This window comes from Lissotriton vulgaris, chromosome 10 (assembly GCF_964263255.1).
Source record: "Lissotriton vulgaris chromosome 10, aLisVul1.2, whole genome shotgun sequence".
Classification (NCBI taxonomy): Eukaryota; Metazoa; Chordata; class Amphibia; order Caudata; family Salamandridae; genus Lissotriton; species Lissotriton vulgaris.
In genome coordinates, this window is record NC_141698.1 from 190,159,611 (window position 1) to 190,185,328 (window position 25,718).

The window sequence follows — 25,718 nt, forward strand, 5'->3', positions numbered from 1 at the left end:
ATTTATTTGTAATTTATAAATTAATAATTGGTTGTTAATGAATTTTAATTAATTAATTGTTAATTATGGTAATTGTGTAAATAATTGTAGGTGTGTGTTGTGTTTGTAGGTGTAAATCGTTGAAAGTAATTTATTTTTAATTTATGAATTAATGAGTGAGTGTTAAATAATTTTCATTAATTCATTGTCATTTAATTATGGTAATTGTGTAATTAACTTTAGGTGTGTGCTGTGGTGTTTATAGGTCTAAATGGTGGGAAGTCATGTGTGTTTAATTAATATATAGTTGGGTGATTTTTAAATATGTTTTTGTTATATTTATTTTTAAAAGGGGTAAAGGGTGGGTATTACATTTTAATAATTTAATTATTTGTTGTTAATAGTAATTGATTGTAATTTTCGGATACGTTTTAAATGTGTGTTTATTATTTGATAGTTTAATTTAGTTTGTGTTGTGCAAATTATAATGTTAAAGTGTGTGTAGTAGATTAATGTTTATAATTTTTTATTAGTAAGAATGTTTTAATTGTTTATTAATTTTATAAAATATGTAAATACATTTAATTATAATAAATAACTGTTTTGTTATTGGTGTGGTATTATAGGTTAGGACATTAAATACATTTATTTTGTCGTTATTTCTTTTGTAAATATTTGGTATTTTAAAATAAATATTTATTGGTAAATGTATTTATTATTTCATTACATATAGTATTTATAACTATTTGATATATGTAACTACTATTGTTATATGTGTTCTTTTCATGTTTTAAACATTTAATTGTAATTTTTAAAATATTGATTAATAATTTGTATTATATTTTTGATTTTGTTCTATATATATATATATATATACATATATTTAAGTGTTTCAGTATTAATAGTATTTATTTTTTTACTACATTATCCAACACTTTTCCTACTGTTGTACTCACTGGAGTGGGAATAGTAATTTTTACCCCTCCGCTATCCAACACTTTCCCTACTGTTGAACTCACTGGGGTGGGAATAGTAATTTGTACCCCTCCGCTATCCAGCACTTTCCCTACTGTTGCACTCACTGGAGTGGGAATAGAAATGTTTACCCTTCTGATTTCCAACCCTTTCCCTACTATTGCACTCACTAGAGTGGGGATAGTAATGTGTATCCCTCCTCTATCCAGCACTTTCCCTACTGTTGCACTCACTGGAGTGGGAATAGTAATGTTTACCCCTCTGCTGTCCAACACTTTCCCTACTGTTGCAGTCTCTGGAGTGGAATTAATAATTTTACCCCTCAGCTATCCAGCACATTTTCTACTGTTGCACACACTGGAGTGGGAATAGTAATTTTTACTCCTCCGGTATACAGCACTTTCCCTACTGTTGCACTTACTTGAGTGGAAATAATAATTTTTCCCCCTCCACTATCCAGCAGTTTCCCTACGGTTGCACTCACTGGAGTGGAAATAGAAATGTTTACTTCTCCGCTATCCAACACTTTCCATACTGTTGCATACACTGGATTGGGAATAATAATTTTTACCCCTCTGCTATCCAGCACTTTCCCTACAGTTGCATACACTGGAGTAGGAATAGTAATGTTTGCCCATAGTAATCTTTGCCCCTTTGCTATCCAACACTTTCCCTACTGTTGCACTTAATGGAGTGGGAATAGAAATGTTTACCCCTCCGCTAGCCAACACTTTCCCTACTGTTGCACACACTGGAGTGGGAATAGTAATTTGTACCCTTTCACTATCCAGCACTTTCTCTACTGTTGCACTCAATAGAGTGGGAATAGTAATTTATGCCCCTCCACTATCCAACACTTTATCTACTGTTGCATTCACTGAAGTTGAACATTTAATTCAAGACTTTTAAATAGTTTTGTCTTTTATTTTATAATATAATGTTTTTTTATTAGACTTTATGTTATAAGTGTATTCATATATATAATTATTTATACATTTTTATAAATAGAATGCTAAAATACATTAAAATAAATAGTTTATTAATTGTTTTAAAGTAAATATATAGATCACATTTTATATACGTATGTTTAAATTTTTTAATTAAATGTATTTGTTGTATTTATTCAAATGTATATTAAATATAATTGTTTAATGTAATTTTCTTTTTTATATATTTAATAATATATATATATATGTATATATATATATATCAAAATCGATATAGTGTACAGCTATATCTTTTACATCAATATTTTCCCCCGATATTTTTTGTATTTATATTAATAAATATAGGATGCCGATATTTTTGACATCAATATTAAAAACTTATAAAAAAATTGTTTATGGGGATATTTTGGGGGTCGATATTCTGTCAGTGAACACTCTTTTGTTTGTCATTCAAACAGAAACTTACATCACACAGAAGACTCATGCTTGATCTTGGATTAGAAACCTTCAGTGGATGTCTGGACAATCCACCATCTTGGGATGGGTATTTTATGAGCTTAATCACATATTTTTCCTATAAATCATGGCACTGGCCAAGCTTGACAAAAGGAAGAACAAGTTTGACATCCTTTACCCGCTGCTAGATTCTGTGACTCCACCACCACTTGTCTTGAGTAAGGACTCCAAATATACTGTGAACACCCCTCTGCGTAACTGCAATCACAAAACCATCAACAAGGCCCAGGCTGATGGGGGGCGTGGCTTGGGCGCCGATGGCGATGGTCGCCTGAGAGCTCGGCTCCGGGACTGAGCCCGGGTTTATCCTGTAAATCGGAGGCCGCGGGGCACCCCAGACCCCGCATTCTGCTGAGCGGACCGACGAAGACCTGCCGGGGCCCCTGGTGGGGCTCGGATGAGGGTTGCTCCGGAGTAGAACCGAAGTTTGCGGAGTCGCGGAGTGCGACCCAACATGGCGCCCGGACTTCTTTGTCCCCCTGGTCGGACCCACTGACTTGGAGGAGCGTCGCGAGCAGTGACTTGCGCCCGACTTCGCCATCCCCGGCTGCTCTGTGCACTGGCTGTCTATTGGATCGGACTTCTCACAACGAGTTTGCACTCGGTTGGGTGGCCGGGCGGGTGCCCACGTTACAGGGGACCCCGGGAGCGGACGCCCTATGACCCAGGCGGTGGCCCGTCTCGCGACTCCGCACCTAGCTACGTCTTCCCGGCCAGTCCACTTCCATGGGAGGCGCGACACTTTGGCGCCACACGTCGTCCGGTAGAGTTGGTGACCCTCGCCCCGGATCTCTAGCGGGTGAGCGGGCCTGCCCGACTCGACGACGGTTGTCTCCGCCCCCTCATCGGTGCCCTCGGACGCCGTGGCGGTGGCGTGAGCCGAAGCGGAGAAGTCTCCATAGGCCCTGGAGAAGGAGGTCTCCCATACTCGATTTGAGGACCAGTAACCGGGAGGATCGTGGTCGACATCTGCACCCGGAGACACCTACTCCGGGACTTTCACGGAGTGCCCCCGGCGACATGGGGAAACCTAGAGGAGCCAAGGGGACTACCCCGACCGCCTCGGACTCGGAAGCCCAGGACAAAGAGGAGCATGGGGACCCAAAGAGTTCTGGTGGCGCGTCGATGCAACAGCAGTTCGACCGCGTCCTAGAGGCGATAACGACCACAAGATCGGCCCTCCAACAGGACATTGCCCAGGTGGCGGCGAGCCTAGGCCTCCTCAGAGCGGACCATGGCAAACTTTCGGACCGGGTCAAGGAAGTGGAGAGCTCGGCGAAAACCTTGGAACCGGCGCAGCGAACCTTGGCTGCGACGATGAAGGATGCCCTGTCCCGAATTGCGACCCTGGAGCAGAGGGCGGAGGATGCGGAAGGCCGCAACAGGAGGAACAACATTCGTGTAGTGGGCCTCCCGGAAAAGATCGAGGATGGCGACATGGTGACGTACTTGGAGACCTGGCTCCGTGACACGGTGGCCCCGGAGGGGCTATCCTCCTTCTACACTCTGGAGCGTGCCCACAGAGTCCCGGCACGGCCACCGCAACAGGGACGCACCCCGAGGCCGGTGGTGGCGCGATTATTGCACTTTCGGGACAGGGACTTAATCCTCAACGCCGCCAGACATAATGGTCCATTCAAAGTGGCGAACAGTCAGGTGAACATCTTTCCGGATTACACCTACGAGACTCAACGCAAGCGTTTCTCCTTCCTGGCGGTCAAGCGCGAGCTCAGGAGCGAGGGCATCCAGTACTCGCTCCTCTACCCTGCAAGGCTCCGCATCATAGTCGATGACAAAACTCAGTTCTTCGACACCCCGGAGGATGTCTGTGCCTGGCTCGAGCTTTACAGGACAGGGAAATATGGCTTCGGCTCCTCGTCCCAACAGGCAGATGAGCCGGAACAGAGACGGCGATCCAGGAGGATCAGGAATCGCCGCGGCCGCACGGGAGGGCCCTCAACTGCAGAGACGTCGTCGGAGCGGAGGGGTGTGTTGGAAGTATTGTCGGAATTGTCGGGTGCACGGGACGAAGCCATTGAGGAGGAGGAAAACCTGGGTGAAGAGGAGGCACCATCGGACTCGGAGGACTCAGTGACTGATAGTGCCCATACACCGGTAATCACACCGAAATCGGTGGAGGACCTTTTGGATGGACAAGGGTAATGGGGTGTGCTGCCTTATTTTGGGTGGGGGCCCGGCAGGGGGGAGGCGGTTGCCGTCCATTGCTGCTGACAAGGAGGGTGGGAGGGGGGGGGTGCCCCTGTTTCTGCCCCGAGAGAGGTTTTTGGCACTGTTTAGGGCTTGATATAGTCCTGGTGGCCTGAGCGCCGAGGGCCCACTGCCTCCGCCCGGCCCGCACCTGGCCCTTAAGGCCTTCCTACGGTGGCGACCGTGGGATTAGTAGGGGTTATTGGGTTGCTGGAAGGCGAGGTTTGGATGGGATCTAGATGGTGCAGTTTGGGTCCTGTTCTGGGGTGGGTGGGTGAGGGTTTGGTTCATTTTTGGGTTGTTTGGTTTTGGTTGGGGAAAATGGCCGCCATCAGTGCTGGGAGGAATGATGTCTTTTCTTTGTGGGGACCCGGATGGGGAGACTGTGCGAGAACGTTATGGGACAATGGCTGATGTCGCTAACTTGAAATGTGTCACTTGGAACGTAAGGGGGCTTCATACTATGTCCAGGCGCCACAAGGTCCACGCTTATTTAGTGCGTAGGGGAGTGCAAATGGCGCTGCTGCAGGAAACTCATCTGAACAAGGCGGAAGGGGCGGCGCTACAGCGTAGATGGCGGGGGCAGGTCTTTTCCACGTCGTACTCCGCTTATGCCAGAGGGGCGCTAATATGGATCAGGGCAGGGGTCCCCTTCCAAGTCACGAGAACAGTGATAGATCCGGAGGGGCGTTACGTGGCCATCTCGGGCACTCTAGGAGGGAGGGACTTGAACGTTTGCTGTGTGTATGCTCCTAACATAGACCAGACTGCCTTCCTTTCCAGGTTATCGGGCTCGTTGGCCCACTTCTTCTCCGGGCCCCTTCTGCTTGGAGGAGACTTCAACTCTGTAGTGGACGTAGACATTGATCGCTCGCATCCACCGCTTCCCGATTCTCCGGTTCGTCGCACAGCTAAGGGTCGTCAGGATTGGCAGACCCGCTGGGGTTTGACGGACATCTGGAGAGCGCATCACCCCGCATCTAGGGATTATTCATATTTCTCGAGCCTTCATGAGTTACATGTCAGACTTGATGGCTTTCTTGGGTCGCCCGAACTGGTTTCGGCAGCGGTCCGATCTGAGTACTTATCCAGGACCATTTCGGACCATAACCCCCTCCTGCTGGACCTTCGCTGGTTCCCCGGACCGCCGGCGGTGCCCACCTGGAAGCTGCGACCCGAGAACCTTGAGGACAGTGTTTTCAGGGCGGACCTGGGGGACAAGGTGTTAGAATATTTTGCATCCAACGGCGGCACCGCGAGTACCAGAGCGTTAGAGTGGGATGCTTTCAAGGTAGTGGTGAGGGGTTACTGCATTTCTAAGAAGGTGGGCATGAGGCGCGTTATCCTAGCTGACTTAGATGCAGCGGATCGGAAACTCCGCGAGCTTGAACTTCGCCGCCCGGGACACCCGGAATTGCAAATACGAACGGCGGAGGCGTGGGAAAAGGTGGCCGCAGAGGTCGAACGGCTCCGCTGTTTTGACTATAAGGCCTACACGGTCCGATCCATTGCAGAGGGAGACAGATCAAGCGCGTTGTTGGCGTGGTTGGCAAACCCTACGCGCCAGTCCCAATTGACGACAAGTATGCGTAAGGCAGACGGAACCGAGGTACACACCCAACCGGAGATTCTTAGCTGCTTCCGGCAGTATTACGAATGTTTATACCGTGGTCGCTCCGCACGAGACCCTGACCGGCTTGATGATTATCTACGTCCACTGGAGCTCCGCACGGTGGAGCAAGAAGTGGCGAAAGCCCTGGGATCCGACATTGAATTGGGGGAGATCCGCGGGGCCATTAAACGGATGGCGAGAAACAAGACCCCGGGCCTGGATGGCCTGCCGGTGGAGTTTTATGCAGCTTACGCTGACCTCCTAGCCCCTCGACTATTGGTGGTCTACAGGGAGGCGAAGAGGCTGGGGCGACTCCCGAGCTCGATGTGTGAGGCGTTGGTGGTTCCTCTCCTTAAACCAGGCCGAGACTCGTCCGACCCGGGGTCTTACCGTCCCCTATCGATGCTGACGGTGGACTATAAAATACTGAGCAGCATATTGGCCTCGAGGCTGCTGGGACACATGAGTTCCCTGGTGCATGAAGACCAAGCTGGGTTCATCCCACGGCGGAACACGACTATGAATATTCGCAGGTTGTTCCGTTTGCTAGGGGAACCATTCGTGGATGCCCCGTCCCCGGTCGTCCTGTCGGTGGACCTAGAGAAGGCTTTTGATAGCCTGGAGTGGGACTACCTCTGCTCGGTGCTGCGGAGATTCGGCCTCGGGGAGGGCTTTATCAGGTGGACCGCGGTTCTATATGCCTCGGCATCGGCCAGGGTCCGGGCGGGACCACTGGTTTCCTCGCGGTATCCGGTAGAACGAGGCACGCGGCAAGGGTGTTCATTGTCCCCGCTTCTCTTTGCGCTGGCGGTGGAGCCACTCGCGCTGCACCTTCGATCGGGAGCCCACTATACGGGCTTGTGGACGCCTGCGGGCCCGCATTATGTTTCGCTGTATGCGGACGACCTGTTGCTCTTCCTGGAGGACCCGCTCGACGCTTTACGTGGAGCGGCGGTGGCGCTCACAGAGTTCGGGGAGGTCTCGGGCCTCCGAGTGAACTGGCCCAAGACCTGTCTTTTTCCGATACGCAGGGGCACTCCCGCCCCTGCCCTAAGTAGGGAGATTAGGTGGGAACCCGACTGCTTTAAATACCTCGGGGTATTTGTATACCACGACCAGCCCGACCTCCTAGATGGGAACATTGCCCGCAGCATTCGAGCACTCCGAGGCAGCATGGCCTTTTGGGCCACGCTGCCGCTCTCGGTGGCGGGACGGATCGCCTTGCTTAAAATGGTGGCGCTTCCCCGGCTATTATATTACTTCCGGACTCTACCGATCTGGGTCCCACCGGCCACGTTTCGACTGTTACGCTCCATGGTGGTCGGATTCCTCTGGGGTTCGGGCCGCCGGCGGGTGGCCCTCAAAACCCTGATGAGGCCGAAAGACGAGGGGGGGCTCGCGGTGCCGGACTTTGAAAAGTATTATCTGGCGGCGCAGCTCCAGACCTACACCCAGGAGATCGCCAGGGAATTCCGGGGCCCGGAAGACGGGAGGGGGACGGGCATGGCCAGGCATGTTCTATCCTTTATAGCGTTGCGACAACGTTTGACCCTGCGGGACTTGACGATGGAGGAGCGGACTATCCGCCTGTGTTGGAACCGGGCCCACGCCCGGGGCCAACTGAGGATACCATATGCGCCTGAAATACCGTTGGGGATGTTGACGGCCCTCCCCCATGGAGGGGATTGGTCACGCTTGGCGGCCTGGGAGGATGCCGGCTTACAGCTGGTTGGGGATCTGTACGAGGACGGAGCGCTCTTGTCCTTCCAGGATCTTATTGACCGCTTTGAGATCCCCCGTGGTGACTTTCTGCTACACTCGGCCATTATGCGAGCGATCCAGGCACACTGGAAGAACGGGCAGGAGGAACCCCCCTTGTCTCAGGTGTGCCAGTACGTGATGATGTCGGCGGGCACGGTGAAGGCGGTCACTTGCCTCTACGGCAGGTTGATTAACGAAGGGTTGGCTCCGCTCACCACTCTAAGAAACCGCTGGGAGGAGGACATTGGTAGGGAGATCCCGGAGACGACTTGGTCCCAGTTGGTGAGACGAGCCTGGAAGGGCACGCGCAACGCCGTTTTCAGCTGGTCCACTATTACGTTCTCCATAGAGCGTACCTGACCCCGGTGAAAATCAGGCGGTATTTTGCCACGAATTCGGCGGCGTGCCCTAGATGTCCGGCTCAAGAAGCGGACCTCCTACATATGTTATGGGCCTGTCCAGGTCTGTCATCTTACTGGCAGGAAGTAGAGACGACCCTGGAGGAGGTGACGGGGAGATCCTTATCATTCGACGCGGCGGTGGGGCTCCTGCACTGGTTCCCCCATACCCCCAGGAATAAAATTTCTAGTAAATTTGTCGACCTAGGGCTCCTCCTTGCTAAACGAGAGGTGACCAGGAACTGGAAGGCACGAGTTGGTCCGACAGGCAGCAGGTGGCACAGTGAGCTTTTGAAATGGGCGGCGGGGGAGAGCGCGCTGAGGTATCAACTAGCTTGGAGGCAGCGCAATGAGAAGGCGCAGGAGGCCGCGTTGGAGTGGGAAATGTTGGTGCAGGCCCTCAGGGATTATTGTGCCCCCAGCGACTCCGAAGGTGAGGGAGCGACTCGCCCCGAGTCCCGATAAACGTTTGTACTGATAGTCCTATTGCTTTCCCCGTGGGTCCCATGGCAGATCCTGTGTAGGTGGCTCCCTGGCGCTGGTGGTGGGGTTGGGTGGGTTTTCTTTTGCTTAGTAGTCCTTTGAGGGTGGGGGTTTTCTTTTGGGTTTATAGGCTTGTTTAGAAAAGCAGATGACGGACAGTGAATCATCCGGACCAGCTCAAGCATCCTACTGATCCCCCATTGCATTTCGCCGCCCGACCCCAGGGTTGTGGGCCGGATGGCTGTGTTCGGGACTTACGGTGGGGGGCCAGAGGGTCTTATTCTGTTGATATTGCTTATGATACAAAGCTGGTCGATATTGTAATGATTTACTAATTCCTGCAATAAAAATATATTTAAAAAAAAAAAAAAAAACAAGGCCCAGGCTGATAAAATGCCCAGATACATGTTGTGCACAGTATCCAGAAACATGACATCTTAGCAAGCGGTGCATGCTGTCCTCCACTGTCTTCCTGAAGGGCATTTTCATTGGTGGGTTATGCAAAAGATGGTTTCTATCAAGATGAATGAAAGACAGAACAATCTAGCAAGTGCGAGGCAATTTCACCTAGAAGGCCAGAGGACAACAGTCATTAGTGATAGTAAATGGGTTAAAGAATCGTTGTCTAATGGGGACATCCTCCTTCAGTGCCTGGGAGTTGTGAAGGAGCTTGCCAAGGAAAAGATCCAAACAGCTTCCATCTCCTTGCCTGGACGCAGGCACACACCTCTGTGCCCTAGCTATAAACCCAGACACTGCTGTGATTTTTTCTTAGGCTAAGAAAAAATCCAAATAGCGCTCAGCACCTTGCTTGGGCACAGACATACACCTCTGTGCTCCATTGAGAAGCCCTGATACTATTTCGATGTTTTCTCATCCTAAGGAAAAATTCATTTGGCACCCGGCACTTTGCTGGGGTTGACAATCCAAACCAGCTCCTTGTTGTGGCTCAGACACAGGTCTCTGTGAAAAGTGAGGAGTTGGGAGGATGGCGTTCGGGTTTTTTCCTAGCCTTAGAAAAAACCTAAACAGCTCCTGGGCCCTGGCTGTGGCACAGAAACACACTTCCGGGCCTGGGGTAGCCTGGCACATGGATAAACCTACCAACTATAGGCATTTCTAAAAACAGACAATTTGAGTAGTCCTGGGTGGTTTGTCTTCTGAGCATGCCACCACTTTTTTCTTACTCAGAATTCCCTGTACAGGCCAAATATTGGTTAAAAAAATGTCCTTACATTTCTGTGATTTAAATGTTTTAAATGTGTGCAGAACGTCAAACTTCCAACCACCCAGAGCTCCCACATTAGTACCAACAAAAATAGTACCTCTAATGTGTGGGTGGGCCTAACTGACAGGAACAAGCCAAGTATTCCACAGTGTGGTGTCAATATAGTGACATAATTCCAAAAAGAGGATAACCCCTCGATACCGAAGGAGAACCTATATTAAGTATTACTCAAGAAAATTAGCTCCCCACGAAACACAAAGGCCCTTACAATCTCAAAGTAATTAATTCCTTACTTTTGCTAGCTTGTGGTGCATTGTAAAGGACATCTCTGTGCTCCAATTAAAAAATATAGTGATATTTATTAAGCTAATTCAAAAAGATCACAATATTTTTTTTAAAGTCTCATAGAACTGGCATTACCGTATTTGGGAAATATATTTGCTAATAATCTGACAAATGTAATGTTCAGGGTGTTCTACTGGCCAGCTAGGCATGGCAAGGAATGTCTGACTTACACTAATATATTCCTTAGGAAGTGCTTAATAAGAATATATTTATATTTTTTTTAACTTTCCATTGAGTCCCGAGTCTTCATCAAATATACAGTGCACTATCGACCATATTTCTGCCAAAATGTCGTGATCTTTACTAATATTATTTGTTGAGGATGTTTGTGAACTTGTGAATCTGAAGATGATGCTATGTAGGAGAACTAGAAATACACTGAAAATACCTGGCATCTGTCGATGCACTTATACCAGAAAATAAACAGAATTTTGTAACATTTCAGCTACAACAAGCAACGGTGCTTGCTGGAACCTAAGACCTCAAACAAGGCCTAACAGTCGGACTGAGAAGGCCCATATGCCTCCTTGGCAGACGAAGAAGGTAGCTACAATACCTTTAAGGGCTGGCAGTATTAATACCTTAGCAACACATAAGATTTAGTTGCAAACAGAGTCTACTGTAGATTGCTCTGCATTTCCCCCTCCGAGTCTCGGGTACACTGTGGAATGTGTGAGTCTGATAATAGCCCCTGACTTGCAAAGTTGAATATTTACATTAATGTTATGGCATGAAGGCCTTCCAGGCTTGGCAATTGGAACATTTGCAATGAAGAATAATTTTAGATATATCCTTCATAAAAGCTCCTTTCCAGAAGAAAAATGACTTAGTTAAAAACATAAAAATAACTGTCATATAAAGCCAATCAGAAATGTTAATTTCACTTGGTGTTGGTAAAATAGTGAAATGATTACATACAGTATCCACTTCCATATGGATTCACATTGTGCATGGAGGCGGCAGAAATAAGTTGGATATTTTCAGTCCTCGGGTTCATGGGCGACAGTGGTATGGCAGCTGAATAACCCATCGTACTTTGTCTTCCTTCATCCACATCTTCATATGTATCATAAGGATTCTGACGAAATGATGTGTTCATTTGAGGAGAGACTCTTCCATGTTGTCTATAAAAGTTCATAAATAAATGAAGAATATGTTAACATATATTCTGAAAACAGAGAAAAAAGATTACTCAGGAACTTCAGTGTGAATATATGTTATAAGCTTTGATTGCTGGTAATTCATCACCACTTTTATTTACGGAAATTCTTGTATTTTCGTTGTTAACATTAAAACTTGTTTCAAGTGTTCTAGTAGACTTGGAATATAAAAAAAAAGATATTTATATCCTGAAGAGGCAAAAAGCACATTTTAGCCTATCACAAAATATGTTGTATGATATGTTATTTTAATCTATTTAGAATGGTTAAAATGATGCTCCAACATGGACAAATATATAGGAAGGTGTACATTTTGTTCTGCTCTATCTCCGTCCAGGAAGCAGGCACGGGAGCATGCAACTCTTCCCCTTTTCAAATGCTGTGAGGGTAGTACATAGATCACCTGAGCTCTTCCTACAGGCCGCTGTGATGAATACCCTACTCCCGCCTGTCTTAAACAGCATGTTGCTGTGACAAAGGCTGCTTGCTGTCTGGTTGTTGGAGCACACTTGGGGTTTGGGGAAATTGGACAGACAGATTTATTGATGAGAAAAGGAATATTGGGCAATAGGGAAGGTACATATTTTCAAAGAAAACTCTACCCCTTATGACTACAGTCTCCAGACAACAAAACGTAATCACCAGCTTTCTAGCTTCAAGAATCTTCTCCTCAGCTCTCAAGGCCTCCAACTTTAGTCCACTCACCAAGAACAAGAATACCAAGTGATCAGAACCAGTAGGTTACCAACTAATCTCCTTTCATCTATTCATAAGAAAACTGACTAAAATAGCTGCCTTTACTCAGGTCTCTGACTTCACAGAACGAAGCAACCTTGTATGGAAATGCCTCTTTTTGCATGATCACCTTTAAAGCTTTGAACTGGTGCTGCTGGTCTTTCAACTCTGAAAGTGCCATGAGGCCTGCTATCCAGACCTCACTATCAGTGCTCTGACCCTTGAAAGTCTATGTTTGATTGGCTTATTCCCAAGTGGCATAACTTTACTTGCTTATAAGTCCTTGATATATGGTACCAAGGGTGGCCAGGGACTGGACTGTAAATTAAATTTTTGCATCAGGGATGAAGCATTCTTTGTGCCACTCTGAATATGACAATGTGCTTCAAAGGGAAGCCGCCTTTGAAGGGTAAATGTTGGACACACACACACAAGAGGGACTGCTCTTTTTTTCAGGTAGACAGGTTAGCATAAGGTACAGAGAAGGGAGACCAGTTGCCAAACAGTTTTTATTGTGGGCATGTAGTCCTTAGATAACCAAACCTCTCGGGTGGTCTAACAAGTTTCACACACCAAAAGGGAAAGGTCCTAGTAGTCCATTGGCTAGTAACCGCTGCATCCCCCAATGACACGTTCTATGCATAAATATGGCACCCCTGATAACCAGACCTCAGATCACAGCTGGACATGAAAGAGGACCTAAGAATGACTGCTCTGCTATTCTCTGGACCTGGCAAGAGAGGCTGCAACAAATGCTGGGCTGTACCTGTTGATCCTTGGACTAGCAAAGAGAGGACTATGTCTGTGATACCTGGCTTGTGGAAAAGCCACTCCTGAGCACCAGACAGAAGAGCTGACCTACAAGAGTTAGTTGGTTGACTTCCTGTTACAGCACCAGGGCCACAAAAGCTAAAGAAGCCCATTGTGGCTATTCAGTAGCCGCAATCACCTGATCGCCACTGACCGAAGACGTGCAGCTGGCGAAACCAAGTCCCCATGCTCATGTACTGCACCCAAGTCTGCTGGACCTCGGTGAGTCACTGGAGTGCAATATGGTCACCAAAGATGGACACAAGCCTTCACCAAAGGTAACCTCTGCTTTCTCTTTGACTGGACACCAGCAGTCCTGTGGCAACAGAACTTTTGATGGACCAAAGAGGACTTTGAGGGACACTGACCCCTGGGTCCAAAGTTTCCCACCTGAACCTGAATTGATGCTGAGATACCACTTCAAACACAGTTCTTCGTGACCTGAGGAAAATCAAGGAATTATAAATCTACAACCATCTTGAGGTAATTGAAATTTTTATGGTCAGATATGTCCCCTAACGTGTACCCCAACGTCTCCATGTACGACTTTTAAGTGCATGTAACTTCCCTCCGCAACCGAATCTGAAGACGCAAATACATTTGCATCCAACGTCAACATGTCCTCTATCAGATCCACCATGAATGGATTGATAATTCAGTTCCTAACTATGCCATGCCAACGTCTTTACATGGTGCACTTTCACGTTTTCCTGGCTCTGCCGAGCTAGGCCCTGATTTCTGCCTTCGAACCACTTCTGTCTCTGCCTCTGAAAGCTGCAGCGCGGAGATGCATCCCTGACCTCTGCCTTACTTCCTGCCAAGCGAAGCGGTGCCTGGCTCAACCTGGCCAGCCTGCCAAAACAGTAATTTGCCTTCAAGTTATCTGTTCAGCCTCCTCGAAAACACATTCCTGTCTAGTGATTTAGGTAAAACATATCCCCGGCTGCAGAGCAAAGAGCAAGTCTTCCTGTCTCCATGCAAGTAATTTACAATTCCCGTTGCCAGAGTAGGCCCATGGCCTCGCACGTAGACACGTAGACACATATGCACGCACTAGCATTCAGTATAGTATAGCCTCTGCCCGAGAGACCTTTTACTCCAGATAATACATCCTCCAAACATAAGATACCAGATATGTTATAGGTCCAGGTCGTTCTGACATCCCAGACTTCTGTCTCCTTTACTAGTGGTAAAGTTCTCCCCAGTTACACGTCTATGTCACGTCATGCTAGTTGCGCGCGCATCCGCACTTCCTGCTGACTCTGCAGAATCCTCTATGCACCCACCCACTTATGACACGTTTCTGTGACGTTTCTAGCACACACCTCCGTGCACACCTTTGTACACGCCTTTCTGCTACGCACATGTGTTCTTATCACTTGTCACGCCTACTGTATCCATTGCTATTACACAGTTTTACTATATATGTCATGTACTGTTAATAAATCGTTGACATCTTTTTGCCATCATTGCATATACCCCCGAACCCTTGTATTGATGGAATTGATTTCCATGGCTCGAGCCATCCTGATTAAAGCCCGTATGACTCAGACACCCCGGACTCTGACTCTCATTTGATTGAGCTATTCTTTTACTTGTCAGTAATTATATGGTAAACTAGTACAGTAAATTATATTTACCACATAATTTGGCGCCCGAATAGGAACCCCTCCCCCACCCCACACGCCGGCGATGCGTCGCAGGCCTTGCCCCCTGCCACAGCTGTGACGGACTTCTATGCGCATCTGCAGGTTTTCCTGTATCTCCCTCAGGCCTACGGAGCTGACGGAGACTGCGGTCGACATCCAGACGAGGCGGTGAGGAGTGCGGAGGATCCCGACCAGAGCCCAGCCGAGAGTGCAGTGTCCGAGGTGTCCAGAGGCCCACCTGTCCGAAGCGTCGAGGCGCATGCGTAGTGCGCAGTAGCAGTGACGTCGTAGCAGTCCAGTCCAGTCGAGTTTCCGAGGCCTTCCGTTCCGTGCTTCCCGGTGAGTACCGTTGCTGGGGACGCATCAAGACGGGTGCATTGATTTGTATCCGGTCAAGACGGGTTTGGGTACACAGATCCGGTCTGCACTGTTTTAGCAGTGTATCTGTACTGTTTAGCAGTACATCTAGTAATTCAGTTATTCAGTGATTCAGTATTTTAGTTATAGTACTTATTAGTCAGTATCTGTTCGAAATGTCTCAATGTGTTTAATGTCGTGGTATGAGTGATTGTTTGCATTTCATTACTGTGTTTATTGTGTACACGTCCAGAGTAAGGTAACCATGCCGGTATTCTCAAAGTTACGACAGATAGGAACTAGGAAAGGGATACTTGAAGAAGCAGTTCCCGTCCCACCTAGGGACACTCCAGGACATTTTATGTACCACAAGCATGGCTTAGATGCCATACTGTACTTAGACCTGTGGGTAGACTATACGAAAGACTTGGAAGAGAATCAGAGATGGCCCGTTACAGGGACATGGGATGCCAAGTGCATCATGAGAGCAGAAAAAGCATTATGGAAAAAGAAAGCCAGACAATCACAGAAAGATGCCATAGAATTGTGGCGCAAAGAATCGCATAGACGGACAGAGAAAGAACTCAGAAAAGCAGAGAAAAGTAGAGAGGATTCCGAAAAGGCTAGAGAAAAAGAACTACTAGAAGAAGGACAGCGAGTCAGAATGGAACAACACGACAGACAGAGTAATGCCCTTATAACAGGACTGTATCCGGTTCTGGCCGAGGGCCTGCCCAAGGCGACCCCGGTAATACCAAATGATCTGCCACCTCCATTGGTTCCGACTAAAGTACGTCATAAAAAGACCGCAGCAGACATTTTCCTTTCTTCCAATTTAGATGATGTAGCTCCCGCATATACCAATGTACCCGTACAACCCGCTAACAATAATCTGCCACAGCATATTCCTGCTGATCAAGCCACGACCCCTCCACGTCAGCATATTCCCGCACCTGTTGTCACTTCCCCTATTGGTCCCCCTACTATTGGTCCTCTTAACCCTTTTGCTACAGATGCGACTCAGGGTCAGTCGTCCCCGATAAATGTACCTTTCCCACACCCAATGACGTCCAGTCATGCTCATGCCTCAGGCGGTGCCTCAGGAGGTTCCTACCGCACTCCGCCATAATTACATCGATTGACAATGAGAGAATTAGCAATGCAGCGTACACCTAAAGCAAGCCCAGCTGAAAAGATCAAACAAATAATTGGAGATTGTAGATACGATCCTGTCCCTGGCAAGCAAGGGGACCTGTTGTTAGCATCATTACGTTTAAGACGTGTTACAGATTATTTGATGACGTTACCAGAAATGCCAGAACATCTAGACAAAATATATCACTTTATTCGATCGGGGGAGGGTCCAGAATGTGTTCGTGAGGCCATGGCATATCAGAAAGTCGAGACTCAGGGGTTAATATTACGATTTTTGATAAATTGTCTGGTAAGGGAACAAGATCAGCCAGATTATTCTCAAAAAGAAATGGAAGGATTGACAAAATGGAGTCAGAATATTACAGATTGTAAACATGACAAAGAGAAATGTATAGATGCCATGTCCAGAAAGATCCGTAAAGAAATAGTAGCCATACATGCCCGACGCAAAGCTGATAAAACACCCGAGTCAGACGAAAGGGAATCCTCAGAGGAGGAAGAACCAGAGAATCCCGCAGAGACTCAAGACCTGATGGCGTACGTAGGTAGAGAAAAGCTCCCTAAACAGTATTCTCTTGATAGACCTTTCGATAGACCCATTCGTCCAGAAAGCAAGAAACGTTACCTTTCCCCGATACCAGAGCAATGTTCCCTTGAACATATTTTCCAAGTTACTGATAAAATCCTGAAAGAAAGAATAGGTTATCATGAACTCAATACCTTACGTGATCAGGAACTAGCCCGGTCAGCAGTCCAATGGGCCGGGAATGACAGTATATATAAAGATGATTTAGTAGTACAAACATTTTTAAGTCTTACTCCAGAAGAACAGCGACTAGCTGGTATATACATGACTCAACATCTTATTGTACAGTATGAAAACCAACAATCTGACCCAGGTCCGTTGTATAATCTATTGCAAGACTTACTCCTGAGAAGATGGAGAGGTCTAGGTACCGATTTAATTGACATCATTTTAGAACAACGTCACAAATAGAGAACTTTCCTGACTCCACGTCTTGTTTCCGTTCCACCCCCAGTAAGACAATCATATCACCTAGATAGACAGAACCCTTTACGAGAAGTACATCCAATCCGGAAACCAGATGATACACTTGAACGCGTATTTGTATACACGCCCATAACTAAAATGGAATTATTGGAAATGAAGAAAATAGTGCCGAGTCATGATAAAGATCCAGCAGGGTTTCACCGTGAAATAAAAGACATGTTACTCATGGGAGATTACACATATCCCGATATCATGAAAATATTAAAAGTGTTATTGCCTGCCGGTATTTACGAGAAACTCAAAGAAAAAGAATGGGAGGTGGGAGATAAAAAGATTAATTGGGCTGAATTGGAAAACGAAGAAACGACTCGAACCCCAGGTCTAGGTCTTGGGGAGAAAACTAAAGCATTACCAGGATTATTAGTACAGGTTTTGCCAAGATTATTGACAACTAAAAAGGAGGACTGGGATGCAATCTCAGCCTGCAAACAGAAACACGATGAAGACACTAGTGATTTTTATTCTAGATTCGAGAAATGTTTTATTATTAATAGTGGCCTGAAAACAAGTAGCGAGTCTTACCCACACCTGTTTGTGACCAAATTAGTCGAGAATTCATTACCCCAGGTTAAGAACCGTGTATTGAAAGTCGAGAGCACATGGCAAGCAAATACGCCTTCCCAAATGTTACAAATGTTACAGTACCACCAGAACAGAATTAGGGAGGAACATGATCACGAACAGAGACGTATGAAAGACACGAAAATGAAAGTGCTAGTTGCTCAGTCAGTTCCAGCTGATGGTCAGAAAAGGGGTACGACACAGTCCAATAATTCGGCAGCTCCTGTTAAAGGGACATGCAACTATTGTAAACAGCCAGGTCACTATGTAAACGATTGCACAGTTCTGAAACACAATATAGCCACAGGTAAAACTAAAGAGAGACCACGCCCACCTAGACAGGACCAGGTCCAACAACATATCCCGCAGAATATACAGCCTATGCAGATTCCACAACAGACCGTAGCGGTACCACAGCCCCAGCCCATTGCCGCGACCCAACATGTCACACAGCAGATGTACCAGTATGCCCAATCCGATTACCCTGATTATCAGCAGTACACATGAAACAGCCTAGAGAGGGAGGTTGGCTTGCCTCTTATTGAGGTTCCTGTAGATCAAGAGGGTCCTTATGTACATAGTCAGGTATTAGGAAAGGATAGAACATTTTTGATTGACACAGGGGCAAGCAGAACTACCATTAGTCATGACGAGGTTCCAGGGGCACCCCTCTCAGGCTCACAGAATGTTTCCCTTGGATTTTCAGGAAAGCCTATTGTTAATGAAGTATCGAAACCAGTTCCTCTTGCAGTTGGTCCATTATCCCGTACTACATATTTATTGCTTACAAAATCATGTCCAGAAAACTTGCTTGGTATTAAAACGCTAAAAGCTCTAGGAGCTGTAATCTGTTGTTCTCCGGAAGGAGTAAGGCTGTTCCTTCGTGATTTTAAGGGACATTATGTGTTGAGAGATTTTGATCCCAGGTTACAGAATGTTCCTGCACATTTATGGGCACAAGGCCCCACTGATGTAGGTTGTATGCACATTACACCATACCGTGTTACACTCAAGCCAGGAGTTGTACTGCCCCGAATCCGACAATACAAGTTACCACCTGATGCTGTAGTGGCTTTACTGAAAATCATTGACGAGCTCATTGCACAAGGAGTGGTTGTAGAAACCGACTCCAATGTTTGTAATTCCCCTATCATTCCGATTCTTAAACGCACTGATCCGAATGCACCTCCAGTCTATCGTTTGGTGATTGATTTGCGAGAGTTAAATAAATGCATTGTACCACAGTACCCAGTGGTCCCAGACATTTCGTCACTATTAACAGCTATTGATTCAGAGGCGACGTTCTTTACTGTAATCGATCTCAAGAACGCCTTCTTTAGTGTCCCCATTGATCCGGAAAGCCAATACCTTTTCGGATTCTGTTTAAATGGCCGTAGCTTCAAATTTGCACGCGCCCCTCAAGGATTCACAGAAAGCCCCAGCATCTACAGCCAAGCATTGAAAAGATAACTTGACAGTATCCACATGCCTGCTAACACTGCCCTACTCCAATACATCGATGATCTATTGATCACCGCCCGTAGTGAACAAGAATGTGAACATGCATCACTGACAGTTTTGTATTTCCTGGCGGACAAGGGACACAAGGTGTCTCCTTCGAAGTTACAATTCTGTGCCCAGCAAGTGGTGTACCTTGGGCACTTGCTGTCCAAGTGGGGTAGACAGCTGACACCTGACCGCATCCAGTTAATTGCACATCTTCCACAACCCACGACACAGAAGGAAGTACGAGCCTTTATTGGACTCACTTCTTATTGCAGACAATGGATTCCCCAATATGCATTTCTAGCTAAACCACTTATACAGTTGACAATACAGGAGGCAGCGTCTTCGTCTGTCCTCCCTTGGACTCAGGAACATACACAAGCTTTTGACGAATTAAAGAAAGCCTTATGTCAAGCACCTGTGTTAGCGACACCATGTTACAGCAAACCTTTTACACTTTTTGTCACAGAACGCGATGGCACAGCGTTATCGGTTCTCACTCAGGTTCAAGCAGACAAACAGAGACCGTGTGCTTATTTTTCGAGTACATTGGATCCAGTAGCACAGGCCCTGCCTGCGTGCTTAAAATCAGTTGCAGCAACAGCTCTAGCAATCAGACAAAGTGACTCCATTGTATTGGGACATCAATTGACAGTACAGGTTCCACACTCTGTGGAAGTTCTCCTAAACAGAACACAGACCCAGCACTTGACCATAGCACGACTGACAGGTTATGAATTGACATTATTCCAACCACACATAGAAATCAGACGCTGCAATACACTGAATCCTGCTACACTTTTACCATCGAGCACAACAGATCCTACTCCACATGACTGCGTGGATGTCATTAACACAATTACGAACCCCAGACAAGACTTGACAGATGTTGCATTACCCGATCCAGACCTGACACTTTATGTGGATGGTTCATGTATGAGAACAAGTACAGGAGAGCTAGTGGCCGCATATGCAGTGACCACTGAAACTAAAGTCTTAGAAACACATCGCATTGACACCCTGTCTGCTCAAGCAGCAGAGCTCATTGCTCTGACCCAAGCCTGTATACGAGCCAAGAACCTTAAAGTAAATATATACACAGATTCACGCTATGCATTTGGAATCGTACACAACTTCGGTGTTCTCTGGCAACAGAGGGGTTTCCTGACCTCTCACGGAGCCAAAATCCAGCATGGTCCCCTCATCCAAGCTCTGTTGGAAGCAATACATTTGCCTACAGCCATAGCCATCATGAAGTGCAAGGCACATACAAAAGTGACAGACACTATTTCCCAGGGTAACGACCTGGCAGATCGAACAGCGAAACATACAGCCCAGACTCATTCTCATACAACTGATATGACAAAGACTGACGTATCTTCACTGACACATTGCATGCCAGTAAGGGACCACACACAAGATGTCATTGACATACAGACACATGCCACTCCAGATGAAATAAAGAAATGGACTGAACAAGGAGGGGTCCAGACAGAACAGGGATGGATGACGAAAGGAAAGACCACATGGTTTCTCCCCGACTCTATGGTTCAAGTTATCATTAATACAGCACATAGTCCAGCACATTTGGGAGAGAAAGCCATGTTAGACAGTTTACAGAACCTCTGGTTTAACAAACACTTACGAGCAGCAGCAAAACAGAAAGTGCGTACCTGCATGATCCGTTGTCAGTTCAATCCAGGAAAAGGTATTCCCGTGGAACGAGGTGGATTTCATCTTTCCGACCATCCTTTTGAAGTCCTCCAGATGGATTATATCCAGATGGAACGTTGCCGAGGATTTAAGTATGTCCTTGTAGTCGTATGTGCCCTATCCCGATGGACAGAAGCATATCCCGTCCCAGATTACACTGCCCCGACCACTGCCAAGCAGTTGGTTCGTGAATTTTTCCCACGGTACGGCTTGCCCCGTGTCGTGTATTCAGATAACGGTGAGCCATTCTCGTCTGAACTCATGAAGCAGGTTTCACTTCTGTTAGGTTATCAATGGAAGTTCCACTGTGTACGACATCCCGAGGCAGCTGGCCTCGTGGAGAGACACAATCAAACTCTGAAAACCCGTCTTGCCAAAGTGTGTAAAGAGAAAGGAGTAGATTGGATAGTAGCTTTACCAGTTGCCCTCTTTTATATGCGAATGGTAGCCCATTCTAGGACAGGGCTATCCCCGTATGAGGTGGTCTTCGGTAGACCTCCTAATATGTGGGGGACGCCTATGCCACGTAAAATAACCGATGTTGACAGTACAATGCTGACAGATTACCTTGCTTCCTTGATGTCTGCACTACTATCATGTCGTTCACAGGTCGCGGCAGCCTTTCCAGACAACACCGAGGTGAAGCCGCACGAGCTGGTCCCAGGAGATGTCGTCGTAGTCCGCAACTTCGATCGGTCAAGCCCTCTGGAGCCCCGCTGGAAAGAACCGAAGATCGTTTTGTTAACCACAAGGACTGCAGTCAAGATCGAGGGGAGGAAGGGCTGGGTCCACTCCAGCCATGTGAAAAAAATGTATGGACTTCCGCCAAAGACTGATTCCCAGGACTTTCGCATTCCAGACACTGATACTAAACTCCCCCTGGTAGAGAAAACTCCTCAGCAGGAGTATCGAATGAAATTGAGGTCTAGTAAGTCAGACAGTTTAACTGTTTAAGTCCCCTCCTGGGTGAAGCGGTTAGACAGTTTCTTGACATGTATAAGTTAGACCCCAATAGAGAGAGAGATAGACAGGAGATCAAGAAAAGACGTTATTGTAAAAATCTCCGAAGCCGTTGTATCTGCACGTTACTTATTATGTTTTTTCTGAGTCTTACGTTAATATGCATCAGTTGGATGTTGTATATGTACTTTCCCATTGCACATTCTTTTTCTAATATCACTGCAGAGCACACGTTTAGTGAACTACCCCCACACGAATTGTCTTATCGCCTTGCACTGCGCAACAATACATTCATCCGTATGTTACACCATTCTCACCAGATCAACAATGCTACTAATTGTTGGATATGTGGCCGACTCCCTCCCTATCAGGACTACAAGGGAGCTCTGCCCCTCTTTCCTTACCCGTTTACACATAATGGTTCCTGTGGTGCATGGTTTAGTTTAATATCTTCCTTAGACACTGAATCCCGTGTTTCCCAAGGCAAATGGATATGGGGAAATCTGAACACAGTCATGAACAAAGCATGTTTCCCAGACGAAGAAGGTCTTCCACAAATGACAGGGACCGATCTAGAAAATGAAGTGTATGGATTAGGTAATTTTACACTTGACCTCATGATTCTAAATGTTCAGTCAGAAACCAGTCCAGACTTGCCATCTATATCAGTTTTACCTGCAAAGGGTGTATTATGCGTCAGAAAGAATGGTTCAGTACATCTAGGTCATAGTGAATGTACTACTGTGGTCGAATTCAGTGATGAAGGCAAGTCTACATTCAAAGCTTCCCGACATTCCTATTTTATTTGTGGTCAGACGGCCTATGTACGTTTACCTCTAGATTGGGATGGTACTTGTTTCATTGCATTCCTATTGCCACCAGTTTTTCTAGCCCCATCTGATTATCACAGGAATTCCCGCCTCACTCACGTTAGACAAATGAGAGGTCTCCCAATAGTTGATCAGACTGAAACTACATGGGAACAATATACAGATTTCAATAAAGGATTCTTTCCTTATCTAGGCACTGTCTCAAATAGTAAACTGATACGCAAATTAACCAGAATCCTCGAAGCAGTAGTGAATGAGACTACTTCCGCTTTGGGCAACTTAACAGAGGAGCAGTCTGCTATGAGACTTGTTGTTCTTCAGAACCGCCTTGTCCTTGACGTCATCCTGGCCGATAGGGGCAGAGCTTGTAGAGTCATCGGATCCAGTTGTTGTGTGTTTATTCCTAATAACGCGCCATCAGTCTATAAGGCCATCACCAGACTTTACGAAATTGCCCATCAGATACATCAGAACCCAGGCTCCTGGACTTGGTCCGGTTGGCTCTGGAGTGTAGTAACAGCCTGGAGATGGAAGCTACTGTCATTCCTAGGGATTGTATTGGCCATAGTATTCAGTTGCTGTCTGTGTCTTCAATGTGGGCCAGCGATTTGCGGCTTGTGCGCCACAGCTTGTATTCCTCGCCCAAGTTCACGTTCCCATTCCCGAATAAAGAAAGAAGAACAGATGATGTTATATGAACAAATAGATGGTCTCATGAAAATAGATATATCCTGAAGGGTCCGTAGGGGACAAGGAGGGAATGAGGTAATTGAAATTTTTATGGTCAGATATGTCCCCTAACGTGTACCCCAACGTCTCCATGTACGAGTTTTAAGTGCATGTAACTTCCCTCCGCAACCGAATCTGAAGACGCAAATACATTTGCGTCCAACGTCAACATGTCCTCTATCAGATCCACCATGAATGGATTGATAATTCAGTTCCTAACTATGCCATGCCAACGTCTTTACATGGTGCACTTTCACGTTTTCCTGGCTCTGCCGAGCTAGGCCCTGATTTCTGCCTTCGAACCACTTCTGTCTCTGCCTCTGAAAGCTGCAGCGCGGAGATGCATCCCTGACCTCTGCCTTACTTCCTGCCAAGCAAAGCGGTGCCTGGCTCAACCGGGCCTGCCTGCCAAAACAGTATTTTGCCTTCAAGTTATCTGTTCAGCCTCCTCGAAAACACATTCCTGTCTAGTGATTTAGGTAAAACATATCCCCGGCTGCAGAGCAAAGAGCAAGTCTTCCTGTCTCCATGCAAGTAATTTACAATTCCTGTTGCCATAGTAGGCCCATGGCCTCGCACAAAGACACGTAGACACATATGCACGCACTAGCATTCAGTATAGTATAGCCTCTGCCCGAGAGACCTTTTACTCCAGATAATACATCCTCCAAACATAAGATACCAGATATGTTATAGGTCCAGGTCGTTCTGACATCCCAGACTTCTGTCTCCTTTACTAGTGTTAAAGTTCTCCCCAGTTACACGTCTATGTCACGTCATGCTAGTTGCGCGCGCATCCGCACTTCCTGCTGACTCTGCAGAATCCTCTATGCACCCACCCACTTATGACACGTTTCTGTGACGTTTCTAGCACACACCTCCGTGCACACCTTTGTACACGCCTTTCTGCTACGCACATGTGTTCTTATCACTTGTCACGCCTACTGTATTCATTGCTATTACACAGTTTTACTATATATGTCATGTACTGTTAATAAATTGTTGACATCTTTTTGCCATCATTGCATATACCCCCGAGCCCTTGTATTGATGGAATTGATTTCCATGGCTCGAGCCATCCTGATTAAAGCCCGTATGACTCAGACACCCCGGACTCTGACTCTCATTTGATTGAGCTATTCTTTTACTTGTAAGTAATTATATGGTAAACTAGTACAGTAAATTATATTTACCACAATCTGGTCAAAGGAACTTGAAAGTCCACCATCTACATCAACTGAAGCATGAGTACTCGGAGTGATCATGAATTTTAAACCTTCCTCAAATCAATCAGGTCACCGAAAGCACTTTGAAGACCATACAGACTCTTTGGTGCATCTCCCTCTCATCTAAACAATCTGCTGAAACAGCGGCCCAGTACCTGTTCGCGTGTCTCTATTAGACTATTCAAATGATCCTCAACAAGAAGCCCCTCTTTTCTTCTTCCAAAAATTACAGTTTCTCCCCTTAGTGAGATGCACTCCTTTCAAGGCACACAGCATTGTCCACAGGGCAATCCAAAAATATCCAAAAATATTCTCAGGACACTGTTTGAATCTATGACCTTGATTGATCACCTTCCCACTCCATGAAGAAAGGAATTGGTGAAACCTCCTCAGTATACAAGGTGAAATGACTGAACTCCCTCCTTGCAAATAGAAGAAACATTCATGACCACTTAAAATTCAAGAAGGAAGTAAAGACCAAGTTCTTCCCAAACTAATGATGCAGAATCTCATCGAACAAAGAACAAAAGTTGTCGCCCACAAGGAATATATGAACATCAGATTATATGGAACAAATATGGTACATTATAACACAATGCATTACATTGTGTGCTTTTATCACGCGGTTGTTGCAACAACCGAGTTGTTATTATGAGATGCATTTACATTGCAAGTCATTACAACAACTTGCACTAGGGGGCGCGCTGGACTTAGGAATAGTATTATTTACTATTCCTGCTCCAGTTTGCGCAACAGTAGAGAAGGTGTTGGATTTAATTTCCAATACCTCAGCACCCCCTAGC

General features: G+C 46.4%; 1 protein-coding gene across 1 annotated transcript in view; it reads right to left on the reverse strand.

The window, feature by feature from the left end:
- The window catches only part of TMC5 (transmembrane channel like 5), a 757,208-nt gene that overhangs the window by 578,085 nt on the left and 153,405 nt on the right, over positions 1–25,718 (reverse strand). The window contains exon 3 of the mRNA XM_086940869.1: positions 11,371–11,576. Within this exon, the coding sequence (XP_086796995.1) occupies positions 11,371–11,576 (206 nt within the window). The remainder of the gene's footprint in view (positions 1–11,370; positions 11,577–25,718) is intronic.